Raw genomic sequence first — 14,234 nt, 5'->3', positions numbered from 1 at the left:
AAATGAGCTAATATTTATGCAGTGCCCAGTCATATAGTAATGGTGTATAAGTGCTTGTTAATTAAAAATAGACCCCCTTTTGGGACTCTATTCTTCCCAGGAAAAAATACATATGAACATACATTTGCATTTTATTTTGGGGCATTTATGGACGCTCCAAAATGCATCTCATGGACCCTTGGGGAAGGGACAGTTCATAAAGCCCCGAGAGAACCAGGATGAGTTCTGGAGGGATCGAGAGCCAGGGGGATGGGTGGGCGATACTGTGCGAAGGCAGGAGAAAAGCAAGAATTGGGGGCTGGGGGCTCAAGAACACATTTCACCTTCTTCCCGTTCTGGCCAAAGCCCACCTAGAACTGCTGATTGCTTGCACTTTGGGAAGTTCCATCAGCTAAGCGCTGAAGTTTTCTTTAATGATGTCATTATTAATCGTTTAATAAATACATTATGTAAGAGTACTTATTGAGCAGTGTCCCAGCGTGAGTAAACATGTTTTGGATATGCCAAATTAGAAATGTTTTCATTCAGTTTTGGGGGTTATGTAGTAAACTCTGAAAATGCAGTTCCTGGAAGAGTGTCTGTTATCCCAAGCCCTTAAGAGCCAGTGTAATAACAACAAAAATATTGTTCTGTTTGGGGTTCCCATATAAGAGTACCTAGGCGTGGTGGCTTGTTTTTAATTATCTCTCTATGGAACAGTAATTCAATCCAGAGGAGGACTGCCACCAGATTACAAGTTTCAGTCGGGTTGAAAATATTCATGCAAGGAGAGCTAGTCGTAATCTTTTTAGATCCACTCCCAAAAGATTAAGCCTTTATCTTTCCCATCCAACTTGGGGAAGAATGTGGCAGAAGTAAATACTCATAGTATTACCACAATCATAGCTGTAAGACAACCATCTCACAGTTGAAGTCTTAATATCTACCACAGTGTCAAACAACAGGGAGAAAAATGAACATTTCAGAAACACCCAGACATGATCTTGCATAACTTTGGTGCAGGTAGTTTATTTGGGAGGTGATCCCAGGAATCAGGAGTGAAGGAGCAGGCATTAGGAAAAGAGAGAAGGGAGAAGGCATTAAGAAAAGAGGAAAAGTCATTAACAGGTATGTTCTTGAGGTCACCACTGTAGGCAATGGGGGCTCACAATGGCTGACTTTTTAATGCTGTTTTTGATATGTATTTGGGTGGCCATTTTAGCATACATTTGTAAGACCTGTTAAGGCATCTATCTGCTGTGATCGGCAGCTATAACTACTCCTCCAAACTTTGAAATCTGAGTCATAGTCATCCAAGAAGTATTCTTGAGTCTTTCCTCTGTTGACTCTGCATTAGTCATTTTGCCTTGTTACTTTCAGATCCATTCCCCATCCTTCCCTTACTCTGTATCACAGGGACCTGACCCCTTGCAATATCCTTCATGTCTCCTTGCCAACTGGCTTCCAGCTAGGTTCGGCCAGTGGGTGGCAGTGACAGGAGATTGGAGTGCAAGAGGAAAGGGGAAGTCAGGGTATTTCTCCCCCTCTCTCGGTTTGGCTGGCATCTCTAATGGGGGCTGTGCCTCTTCCATGATTCCAGTCTCACTGGACAGACCCCCTCCAACATCCTGTGGCCTGAACTCCTGCCTCGTGGCTCTGTTCATCGGTATCTGGTAATATTACCTCCCTCCTTTGCTCTTCCAGCATCTTCCTGCTGTTGCTCACCTCTGGATTGCTCCAGTTCTTCATCTTTGCAGCATTTCCCTGTGTTACATTCCTGCTCTTGAACTACCTGTCATGGGTTCCCGACTGATCTCTGACTGATGGAGATTTCTTAAGGATTTCATTAGTCATTGCAAAAATATTTTAGGACATCAACCACAAACAAGACACTGGACTAGATTCCTGGAAGGTAATAAATAAAGCATCAAGCAACTTAGCGTCTAGTTGGGTAAACAAGGCACACAGTGGAAAAGTTAAATGACATCTGTCCAAATGCCAAGTGAAAGAAGGGTGTAGTCAATGAATACTTGAAGATATAAAGAGGAGAGAGCCAGCTCCATCAGCTTTTGTAACCAGGGCATGCTTTAGAGGGCCAGGGAGCCGACATAAAGGGGTCATCTCCCAAAACTTACAATTTTGTAAAACAAGGTGAAAAATTGGAATTTTATTTGAAATTTCCTGATTTTTAAATGTTGGTGAGTAATTCAAATTTTCAATAACTTGGAGCTGGGCATGGTGCCACACCTCTGTAGTCCCAGCTACTCAGGAGGCTAAGGCAGGAGGATCACTTGAGCCCAGGAGTTTGAAACCCCCATTTCTGAAAAAATTTTTTTTAAATAGCCAGGTATAGTGGTATGTGCCTATAGTCCCAGCTACTCAGGAGGCTGATGTGGGAGGATCCCTTGAGCCCATGAGTGGGAGGCTGCAGTGAGCTATGATTGTGCTACTGCACTCCAGCCTGGGCAACAGAGCAAGACCCTGTCACTAAAAGAATAATAATAACAAAAAACTCCAGCGTGATTCCCGCTATGTAGACAAGATAAAACTTGTTTGGAGGCTGAATTGAGACTGTGGGTGTACAATTGGTGGATGGATTACTGTATGGGGGAAGAAATGGGATGCAAAGAATGTTAGGATTCCTTCCAATTAGAAGGTTCTAGGGTTCTAATTTTTCACCCGGGTATGAGGCAGTGACGGCCTGGGTATGGAAGGGGGCAGTGAGCATGAGGAGAAGGGACAGATGAGAGAGAGATTAAGGAAGATTAATAATAAAACCCTACGGTCAGGCACGGTCGCTCACACCTGTAATCGCAGTACTTTGGGAGGCCAAGGCAGGCGGATCACTTGAGGTCAGGAGTTCCAGACCAGCCTGGCCCACATGGTGAAACCCCGTCTCTACTAAAAATAGAAAAATTAGCCAGGCATGTTGGCAGGTTCCTGTAATCCCAGCTACTTGGGAGACTGAGGCAGGAGAATCAGTTGAACCCAGGAGGAGGAGCTTGCAGTGAGCCGAGATTGCACCACTGCACTCCAGCCTGAGTGACAGACCGAGACTCTGTCTCAAAATAATAATAATAATAATAACACCCCCCATTTCTGTATTCATTTATGGTCTACAGAGTTTGTCATTGGAACCGGGATAGAGTAGAGCCTCAGAGGTTAGGCTCAGAAGTCAAACTGCCTTCGTTCAAACCTCAGGTCTACAAGCAATGATCTGTGAGGCCTTGAACAAGTTTCTAAACCTCACCCAGCCTGTTTCTCAAGCACTAACAAGGAATGATGTTAATGATACCACCTACCTCTTCAGGGTCGAGGAGTCCTTCTCGTGGCATAACTCTGACCCACTCTTCTGCCTTCCTCTTCCACTTTTAAGAACTCATGGACTAGATTGGGCCCACCCAGGTAATCCAGGATAATCGATCCATCTCAGGATCCTCAGTGTTCATCACATTTGCAAAGCTGTTGGCTGATTAAATAATAAAGTATGTTTGAAGTCCTTCATGTGGTAAGCCTGGATCACAGGAAGCGTGGATCAGTTTTTGCTACTCCTGTTATGCCACGTACATTCTGTCTTTGAGAATCCTTGCAACAGCCCCATGCTACAATGAGAAGACTGCCCAGGATGCAATGACTGGATATGGAGGTGGGAGTTGGGGATGGGGAGGAGTCAGAAGCAATGGCCAGAGAGTTAGCATCTTGGTTTGTAGACTCGACTCTATTGTTAAAAGTAACTCTTTGTTCCAGGCTCTTCACTTGACCCCTGTAGGATTTTCTCTCTTGAAGGGCGGTTCCTTGCAACTCATTCTCCATAATTTAGGAAACTGGGTCTCTGAGTATGGTGGAAAGACTAATGGCTCCCCAAAGATGTCCACATCCTAAAATCCCTGGAACCTGTAAATATGTTACCTTACATAGCAAAGGGAACTTTGCAGGTGTGATTAAAATGAAAGACCATGAAATTATCGTAGACTACTTGGGTGGGCCTAATAGCTCTTAAAAGTGAAAAGGAGTCAGAGTGATGCCACCTGAGAAAGACCTGGCCCTGTCCCATCATGGCTGACTTTGAAGATAGAGGAATGGGCATGAGCCAAGAAATGCGGGGGGCTTCTAGACTCTGGGAATTGAAGGAATGGCCCTCAATTTATTGCTAGCAAGCAAATGAGGACCTTGGTCCTACAACCACAAGGATCTGAATTCTGCTTATCCTGAATAAGCAGGAAATGGATTCTCCCCTAGAGTTTCCAGAAAAGAATGTGGCCTAGCATCATCAGCATTGATTTTAATCTGGTGAGACTCCTACTGGACGTCTGATGTGCAGAACTCTAAGATAACAATTTTGTGTTTGAAGCCACTAAGTTAATGGTACAGCAGCAACAGCAAACCAGTACTGAAGTTTTCAACTTAAATGTTTGGCCGGTGTTACTGGCAATACTGTTGAGTTCAGGAACTGATCAAGGGTGGAAATGATGTGGGGTGATGGGGGATGAGTTCTTGGATATACTGAGTTGGACAAGCAATGACAGCAAGACATTCACATGGCAGTGCTCAAACCACACTTGGCCATGTGGAATTAGAGTTTGGAAGGTAGTGGCAATAACTGAAAAAAAAAAAAAAAAAAAAGTGCCTGGGAGGGGATGTAGGGAAAGACACTCCATCGATGGGGCCAGTTTCTTGAGTTTCCAGTTTGTCTGGCTCCATTTGGCTTCTATTCTAAGCCAAACTCCTGCTCATCCTAATTGGAATATATGGACTTCGTTTTAAAAAAAATCACTAGGGAGTCATACTGAGTAAATTTTGTAGACACAGCACCATAATTTTATTTATTGACTTAAATTGAGACTTCCATAAATGAATAATGCTTGAAAATTGGCTCTTTGTAGGTTCCAAAGGAAAATCTGAAAATTTTAAATGTTTTTCCTTTCTTTGTTTATGAATCTTTTTAACAATGGAAATGTTTTGTCTCCTAAGAGTGGCATGGAGCTCAAATATATGACTCATTGGATATGACGACCACCTCTTTAAGTTGTAACAAATGGGAAGTGAGTTAGGAGAGGGCCCAAGAGAAACATAAGCTGATCCTCAGAAAAGTGTAAGTCCTGTGGGGATACCTCTAGGTTGGACCAGGAATGAGGTGGAGCATCATAATGAGAGACAGAAAAAGTGAATAAATGTTAGTCACTGAGCAGCTGGGTTCCTAAAGGAAAAAGAAATGCCAAAAGAAAAAAGCAGAGAAGAATCATTTAAAAATCTCTAGCTTTAATTTACTAGATTCCCTCCCTTCATCAAAGTAGACCTCCGTCTTTCCTGTTGGGAGTTACTGAGAGCCCTGTACATTTCATGATGAAAGAGACCAGCCCTGGGCTGGTCCAACCCCTCATCTGCTTTTTTTTTTTGAAACAGAGTTTGGCTCTGTCGCCCAGGCTGGAGTGCAGTGGTGTGATCTCAGCTCACTGCAACCTCCGCCTCCTGGGTTCAAGCAATTCTCATGCCTCAGCCTCCCAAGTAGCTGGGATCACAGATGTGCACCACCACGCCTGGCTAATTTTTGTATTTTTAGTAGAGACGGGGTTTCGCCATGTTGGCCAGGCTGGTCTCGAACTCCTGGCCTCAAGTGATCCTCCCGCCTCAGCCTCCTAAAGTGCTGGGATTATAGATGTGAGCCACTGCACCCAGCCTCATCTACATTTTGATCAAGTTTCAGCTCTTGATTATAAGCCCACGCCTATCAAACTCAGGGATGGAGGACCAGTTTTGTGAGTTTCCCAGAAAACTTCCTTCTCTGCTCTGGCTCTTCTCTTACCCTTGACTTGCCCATTTTTTTCTAATAAGTAAGAAAGAGTTGAAACTCAAATCAGCCCCCTGTGTGTACACAGCTGTGGTCAACAGATTTGGCAGTGGAAAAGGTTGGAACTATGGCCATCCACCGGGCAAAATTGTCAATGAAGCAATGTTAGCCTCTGTTGCCCCTCGACGTCACTCTCCATCCCTCTTCTCTGGTACCTAACTCTTCCCAGGTGCCTTCATCCTGCTCCCCGCCTTTGCCAGGTGCTCCTGCCCTTCTTCACTTTACCTGCCCACACTGACAAGTGTCATTCTGAGGGTAATCCATATTGAATGTTGATTTTACCCAGGGCTTTCCCACGTTGCCCAGTGTGGTAGCTCTTTGCTAGATGATCAGATGAATTCACCCAATTCAAATGAACTCATGCTACGATGTGAATGACTGATGACCCCTTAAGTGCTCCCAAAGGTATTTTTTAAATTAACCCTTTCAGGCTGGGCATGGTGGCTCACACCTGTAATCCCAGCACTTTGGGAGGCCGAGGTGGGTGCTTGAGCCTCAGGAGTTCAAGACCAGCCCTGGCAACATAGTGAGACCCCCGTCTCTACAAAAAATAAAATAAAAAAATTAGCCAGGTGTGGTGGTGCATACCTATGGTCCCAGCTATTCAAGAGGCTGAGGTGGGAGGATCACTTGAGCCTGGGAAGTCTGAGGCTGCAGTGAGCCACAGTTTCACCACTGCACTCCAGCCTGGGCAACAGAGTGAGACCCCGTCTCAAAAACAAAATTAACCCTTTAAAAGCTAACTCAACAGATTAGTGGAATATTAAAGTAGCATGAGAGATATAGAAGAACAGAGACTAAGGAAGAAGTAACTCCAATTAAATTAGGGCACCAAAGCACCTAGCCACTTGCCTACATTTGCCTTGTTGGCTGCAGGGTTATTGGGGAACTTGGGCACTCATTCAGTCCTGCTTTCAAGCTGAACTATGACTTTAATTATCCCAGAAAACAATCAGTACCCTACCGTCATTTCAAGAAAACAGGTTCCTAGAGGCTACCAGGTATGTTTCACTGTGCAACATTAGTTTGCAAAATACTTATTCTTTCCTATTAATTATATCTCAAGATAACATTGTAAAAATAATTATCCCTTTGTAATTAATTTTTTTAAATGTATAAGATAACACCCCATGTGGGTCAGTGTTTGGGGATGTAACACTTCTAAAGGGTAGTATAAATTGGTCCAAGTTTTCTCTAGGGCATTTTGCAAACAACATTTATGGAATTTCTGAAAGAAATAGCCACATACGTATGTAAAAATTTAGCCCAAAGGATTTATTGCAGCATTGTTTGTAATCATGAAAAATCATACACATCAAAATGCCCATTAAGAGGAAATTTGTTATATAGGTAGATGGTACATACAACAATTGAAGTGCTATTCAGCCATCATAGATGGTGTTGTGGAAAATTGTTTGATGATATAGAATGACGTTCAGGATATATTGTCATAAGAAAAATCAAGTTATAAATATTTTTGTGTGATATAATCCTTATACATACATATATACATATAAACATATATGCATGTATCTGTATATATGTAAATATATATACACATATAAACATATATGCGTATATCTGCATATATGTAAATATATATACACACATAGAGAAATAATATATACTAACATGTTAATGTCATTTTTCTCCGAGTGGTGAAATTATAGATGGTTTTTATTTTCTTCTTCTTGCTTATCTGTAATTTCTAGTTTCTCCAATATGTATGTATTATTTTCATAGATAGAAATATAGAATTACTTTTCTTTTAAGGGATCTGAGCATTTTCCGCAAATAAATAACTCAGCAGCTTTTGTAGTTTATAAACCCAGAGGTGTCTGATCTAGCTTAACCCATAAGAAAGAAATGGCTTAATAGATATAATGTATGTGCTCAAAAGCAGCACAGTTAATGGAAGTTTAATTTATGCAAACATACACGTTAAAAAGTATTGATTAGGCTGTTGAAGATAATAGTAAATTAACATACTGCCCTCTTTTGGTAGCTATTTGTAATTCAGCTTACGTTCACTTCATTAAAGATGTTAATCTCCTACAAATGTGTGCATAAATTAAACTATTTTATCGTATTTTTTAAAATAAATTTTATTGTGCACATTTGAGGTTTATAACATGATGGGATGGAGTACATATGGATAGTGAAATTGTTACAGTAGTGAGGCTGATAAACATTCACATACTTTTTTTAGTAACATGAGTAGCTGAAACCTACTTGACAAAAAATCCTCGATATAATACAATTTTATTGATTTTAGTCCTCATGAAACTAAACTAATTCTGAATCACATCTTTTCCTCAACAGAAGATACTGATAATTCCAGTTTGTCACCACCACCTGGTAAGTTGTTTTTTTAGAACTCTGGGGAATTTCAGGAAAATATTATTCTATAAGTTCTCTATGAAACATGGCATGTAGTCAGGTACAACAAAATTGTTTTCCTCCAAGAAGCTTAATTAGGTCATTAAGCCTACACCTGAAAAATCAATGCAAGCATAGACCAGAGGACAGCCATATTGATCCGTCCATATTGCTGGACAAAGCCAGGCAACAAATCACAGGGGACTAAATTGTTAGTTTTCATTACAGTAATTACTTAAGTTCATCAGTTATTTTTAGTATTCTAGTTCACAAGTCTCTTGAAGAGTATCAGGAACATAAACATGCCAGATGTTTTTACATTTAAGGGAGGAGATGAGATGAGATGTTCACTTAAATATACACCCTCAGTACCTCCACTGAAAGGATATTTTTCACTAGGATTCTAAGGGCTTAGCACTCACTAGAATGGGAAGGCAAATACATTAGAACCCAGATTGGCAAGAGCCTGGAACAGAACCCGAATTCGAGACTGCTAGCTGGAATGGGACCTTAGGGATAAAGTGACCCAGCCCTGTCCCTTAGTTGATGAGATAACGAAGCCTGGAGTGGCTGAGGAACTTCTCTAAGGTCACACAGCTCCTTGCTCCACATCACACAGAGGCAGCACATGGCTTCTCTGACTCCTACTTCTGTATTCTTGTGGGTACACCATCTATTCCAGAACAATCTTTTATGATGGGGAGTGAGTCAACTCACATTCTTTCTGTAGTTGTGTGCAAATGAGCTTCTACTGTTATTGATTCATTATTTAAATCCAATTAATCACAATAGCTATACTTCTCATGCACTACTATGTATCTGGAAGCCTTCAGACATCTCCTTGTTCTCTCAATCTTGCAGCATAGGAAATATTCATGTTATAGATGAGGAAACTGGGGCTTGGGGAGGATCAAACATGCTCGTGTTCACACATTCTCTGGAGCCAGACAACTTGAGTTGTAATTTGGCCACCACCTTCCTGCCTTCATTCCTAGCTGTGTGGTTTTGGGCTAGTTCCTTTAACCTTTCCATGCCTCAGTTTCCTCTCCTGTAAATTGGGGAGAATAATAGTACCTGCTTGTTGGGTAGTTGTGAAGACGGAATGAGATAACACATGTGCCAGGCACAGTGTAAACCCTTGGTAAGTAGTAACTATTATTTTTACAAGTTTTTGAGTAATGGGGCAAAGATTCAAACCCAGGACTGCAGGCCTCCAAAGTCCAAGCTCTTTTGATCTCGCCAATTTGCCCCCTAGTTGTTAAGCTTCTAGGGCACAATGAACCACTATATTTTTCTTCCAATAGAATAGTCCTCAGCAAACTGAATCATGGTGATATCTGCAAAACCTTGTTTGCATAGAATAGGGAATGGGGCTCTGGGGGGACACACTGGGTCTAGTCACAGCCTGGCTTCTGGGTGCCCTGGGGGAGAGCAGTGCAAACTGGAAGGTAAGAGCCAGTGTAGCATCAAGGGATGGATGGGCAGCCATGCCCAGAGGTCTCTTCTTTGCACAGTGTCACCATTCATCAACATTCGGAAGAATTAATAGTCATTCCTTAAAAACTAGTTGTGGCCAATTATTTTGTTCTGCCCCAAGAGCAAAAAGGATTCTATATCTATGCCTTGAATCTTATTGCTCAGGAACTGTCTTACTTCTCAAGAAATATCCTTGGTAATTTAAGAAATAAATAAATGTAGTAAATGACAAAATATGGAAACAATAATGTGGACAGACAGGGTGTGTGTGTTTTAGCCAACACATGAGCAGTCTAAAACAGGCCAGCCAAAGTGCCTTGACACACCCAAATTTTGTCCATACCAGCTGAAAATCAGGCTCCCTACTGCAAAACTTATTTTAGTTATAAAATGTTTGTGTTTGCTTTTCCCATGTTTAGGTAGAGGTCAAGCCATTGGATCTTTTAAATATTTAAATATGCAAAATGTGTGTAGTAGATTGACTTCTTAGCTTAAGTGGAGTCATTCCACAGGAAATTTATCACTTAATTGCCTTAATAGCAGCCATATTTTAAAATAACTTACCAGGAAATCTGGTTAGGTAGTACAGTATTGAGTGGTAGCAATGTTTTTAATCCTAAATTTACTGTGGGACGATGTGCCAATATATTTCATGATTGTAATTCGGCAAGTTATTTAAAATGTTTTCTAGAATGCTCTGGCTGAAAAAATTTTAAAGTAGTATTTCTTGTATTTTGGTCTGGTTCCTAATCTTATTTCTATAATATTCCATAAGTAGTTAGCAAGCTTTGTGATCATGGGTCTCAGGTTCACTCATCTTGGGTTCTTTTTCTACAATTCTCTGATTAAATTTTATACTCACTGAGCGCTTATGGGACATGCAGATTTAACTACATCTTGGTCTGCTAGTGTGTTTTCTACTTCTTTTCATAATTATATCTCAAAAGTTTTAATTCTTTAAAATTTGACAAATAATTGTTTCAAAATATTTATTTAATGTTTTTTTTTCTCCTGCAGCTAAATTATCTGTTGTCAGTTTTGCCCCCTCCTCCAATGGTACTCCAGGCAAGATTTTGAAAAAATTTAAACCTAGATTTAGTCCAATTTGTTAAAGTTTTGTTTTAATTATATCTTTGTATTGTTTTTTTTCTCGGGACAAAAAGAGGTTGAAACAACAAGCCTCAATGGTAAGAATTTTTCTGAAGCAAGTGAAAATTGATAACCCTTAATATGAATATAAGTATAATGAATGGTGTTGAAGGTTTCCATTTCTAAATTATTTCTGAATACGTCGAGTAGTTTCAAATAACCCAAAACAAAAACCCAAAACAAAAACCCAAAACAAAACTTGTCAACCCTGAAGAGTGACCTAAACTTTCTGGTTAAATGATAACATTCTTACAGTCGTGGAGGGAAGAGAGCAGTCCACCACTCTAATTGTTAGCTAAAAATAAAAGAAATATCGATCACATTTTGAATTCTCCATTCCCTTGCTGTCCAACACAATGCCAACAAGTTTTACATGACAGATTGTTTAAATGTGAAAAGCACATCCAGTAATTCAATATGATTCAGCATGGATTTGGAGGCACAGCGTGTTCAAAGACAGCCTTTTTACAGATGATTTGATCAATTTTTAAATAGTATGAAATGGAAAAAAAATGGCTTCCCCATCATGCTAGAGAAAAGGGCAAAGAAGTGGGCTATATTCAAGGGAAGGGGGCAGAGCAGTACATTCTGTTCCCTCCAATAAGTGAACAGAATGGGTAGACAGCCTTCCTTCCATCTTATTGCGATGAAACCCCAACACTTTTCACAAGCCCTTGGTTAAAATCAAATCTCACCATGTGGTTGGTGGCTAAGGAGCTAAACAATCATAGATGCAGCTCATACTGATCAAAACTGGTTTAAATTCATATTTGGCCCAATGGGAAGGGACAGATGTTATCATTTTTATGTGCAGTTACTTCTTACAGTGAAAACAGTATCTTCAATTTAGCTTTGGTGCAGTTTTTGGATCCCATTTTGTGTGTGTGTATGTGTGTGTGTGTGTTTTAAGTATGATGTAATAAATGCCTTTTGGTTTTTTCCTAAAATTTCATCCAGAATCATAAATTCTAGAATGATTTGGATTTAAAGAAATGCCAATAGAATAGATTTTAAATTGGATTTTAAATCAAACAGGATCCAAATGAGATTTTCTTAAAAGTTAGTCGAATATAATGGTCATTTACTCCAAATTTAAGGTAGAATTATTTTAAATTGCTTTATAAGAGTGTACCACTGGTAAAAATGTATTATGCATCCACAGGGCTATATATTAAAATCAGTATTAATGTTGGAAATATCATATTCCTTAGGGACTTTCATTATAATAGAGAAAAAAGGGACAAAATATTAGACAACATAGATCAGTTTATTCAAATATAATGGTTACGGGAGTGTTGCTAAGTGTTTAGACATGTAACTTGCATTTGAATCAATGAACATTTGCTCAGGATTGTCTCCAGGGGTTGGAGAATGGAGTAGTGAGAGGATGGGTAGCAAAAACATTTAGTAGTGTCAGTTGGCTTTTGCAAAACTAACTTCTCCCAGATTTGGGGAAAAGGGAAATGTTTAAGGAACCTAGGAAGACACACATGTTTGTAAACCATGCCAGTCGTTATGCTAATTTTTATTATTTTATTTCAGATGTTACTTTAAGCTTACTCCCTTCAAACGAAACAGGTAATATCAAGTGATTTCTAAATGTAATAGCTTCTTCTGCAGCCTCTTGAGTTTCTTGCTTGTGCGGTCTACTGGGTTACTAAAGAGTTTTCTTTTGCCTCCTTGCCCTCTTTCCTGTGCCTTCAACCATTGATTTATGACCCCTTTGACTTTGACATTGAACTATAATTCTGTCACCACACTCCCAAACTTCCAAACGATGGCCATAGCACTCCATTTAAAATAGCATGTATTATTTTTGTGATTATAATAGTGATACATATTAGCTCATAAAGATAGAGAATATAGAGAAATGCAAAGAAGAAAATACAAATCATCTTTAATGTTACTTTCCTAAGACTATGACTGTTAACAATTTGGTCTATTTCCATTCAGTATCATTTATACATATATTTATATACATATACTCAGATCCTTTGCAAAATTGTCATAATTTACATAGATTTTTGTATCTTGCCCTTTTGACTTAATATTATGTGAGAAGTATCTTCCAGTGTTCCTTACTATTATGACTTGATAATATTCCATTTTGTACCATATGTTGAACTTTAAAGTTGTTTCTATCTTTTTAATAGAAGTTATTGCAATGAACATTCTGGTGCCAACATCTTTGCATTCATTTCTTATTTCTGTAGGATACATTCTAAGGATTGCAGTATGCAAGGATTACATTCTAAGGGTCAGCAGTATGAATATTGTAAGACTCTTGATACTACTGCTCGGTTACCTTCTAGAAAGGTCGTGCCCAGCGACATTCCTGTCCGCAGTGGATGAGAATGTCTGTCACTGTACCTTTGCTGAGACTGTATCATATCTTATTAAATCTTTCTCTCAACTCTTAGGTTTTATTTTTCATTCATGATTATTAGTGAAGTTAAACATTTTTACCCCAGAGCACTTTAGTTACCAAAACCAGAAGTTCATTTCACAGTTGTATTTTGTTTGCTCTGAAAAGGAAACTATCAGGGCAAACAAAATAATATATTTAAAAGATTCTTTTTTTTTTTTTTTTTTTTTTTTTTTTTTTGAGACGGAGTCTCGCTCTGTCGCCCAGGCTGGAATGCAGTGGCACCTTCTCGGCTCACTGCAAGCTCCGCCTCCCAGGTTCACGCCATTCTCCTACCTCAGCCTCCCGAGTAGCTGGAACTACAGGCACCCGCCACCACGCCTGGCTAATTTTTTGTATTTTTAGTAGAGATGGGGTTTCACCGTGTTAGCCAGGATGGTCTCGATCTCCTGACCTCGTGATCAGCCCGCCTCGGCCTCCCAAAGTGCTGGGATTACAGGCGTGAGCCACGGCACCCGGCCCTAAAAGATTCTTAATGACAATGTGAAATGCTATCAGCCTTCATAATTACCACCCATCATTGCTCATGGGTCACACATTGAAACCTGACAGTTTCAGAAACCTCATTTGTGTGTCTTTGTTACTGATGAGTTTCTGCCAGGATAACATTATCATTCTTAAGTGTGTCTCCAATCTCTGAGCTTGGCCTTTTCTTCAGAATTTGCCCATCCACCCTAGGTGACAGAGCTTCGGTGAAAATCTATGCCCTGAACACAGCCTCTTTCCATTGGCCATTTTTACAGCAAAGATTTCTGTACATGGTTCTCCATTATCTGGGGAATGAACCATGGGCTCTGTCCCCAAAACGTGTTTGGAAGACATTTCTAAAGTTTGCTCCTTGAGGGCATGTTAATATTTGCCTGTAAGTCACTCACTTTGAACAGTCCTGGTTCTGCCGTGGGCGTGTTATGTGATTGTGTATAGGTGGATGATCTCGACCTCTCTGAGAATAGCATTCGCCATCAATACAATGGGGAT

The 14,234-nt window shown here is 40.0% G+C and overlaps 1 protein-coding gene across 6 annotated transcripts in view; it reads left to right on the top strand.

Annotated features, from left to right (window-relative positions):
• Positions 1-14,234, top strand: part of ADGRG2 (adhesion G protein-coupled receptor G2) — an 81,711-nt gene that overhangs the window by 22,730 nt on the left and 44,747 nt on the right. For 3 of the 6 annotated variants that reach the window (XM_058441374.1, XM_032756648.1, XM_032756651.2), the window contains exons 2-5: positions 8,150-8,185; positions 10,700-10,747; positions 10,846-10,869; positions 12,374-12,409. In XM_058441374.1, the coding sequence (XP_058297357.1) occupies positions 8,150-8,185; positions 10,700-10,747; positions 10,846-10,869; positions 12,374-12,409 (144 nt within the window). The remainder of the gene's footprint in view (positions 1-8,149; positions 8,186-10,699; positions 10,748-10,845; positions 10,870-12,373; positions 12,410-14,234) is intronic. The other 3 variants (XM_032756650.2, XM_058441375.1, XM_032756649.1) reach the window with 2 other exon arrangements.

Source organism: Hylobates moloch, unplaced genomic scaffold, assembly GCF_009828535.3.
Source record: "Hylobates moloch isolate HMO894 unplaced genomic scaffold, HMol_V3 SCAFFOLD_7, whole genome shotgun sequence".
In the NCBI taxonomy this organism is placed as follows: domain Eukaryota; kingdom Metazoa; phylum Chordata; class Mammalia; order Primates; family Hylobatidae; genus Hylobates; species Hylobates moloch.
This window is presented reverse-complemented; position numbering and strand designations above follow the sequence as displayed.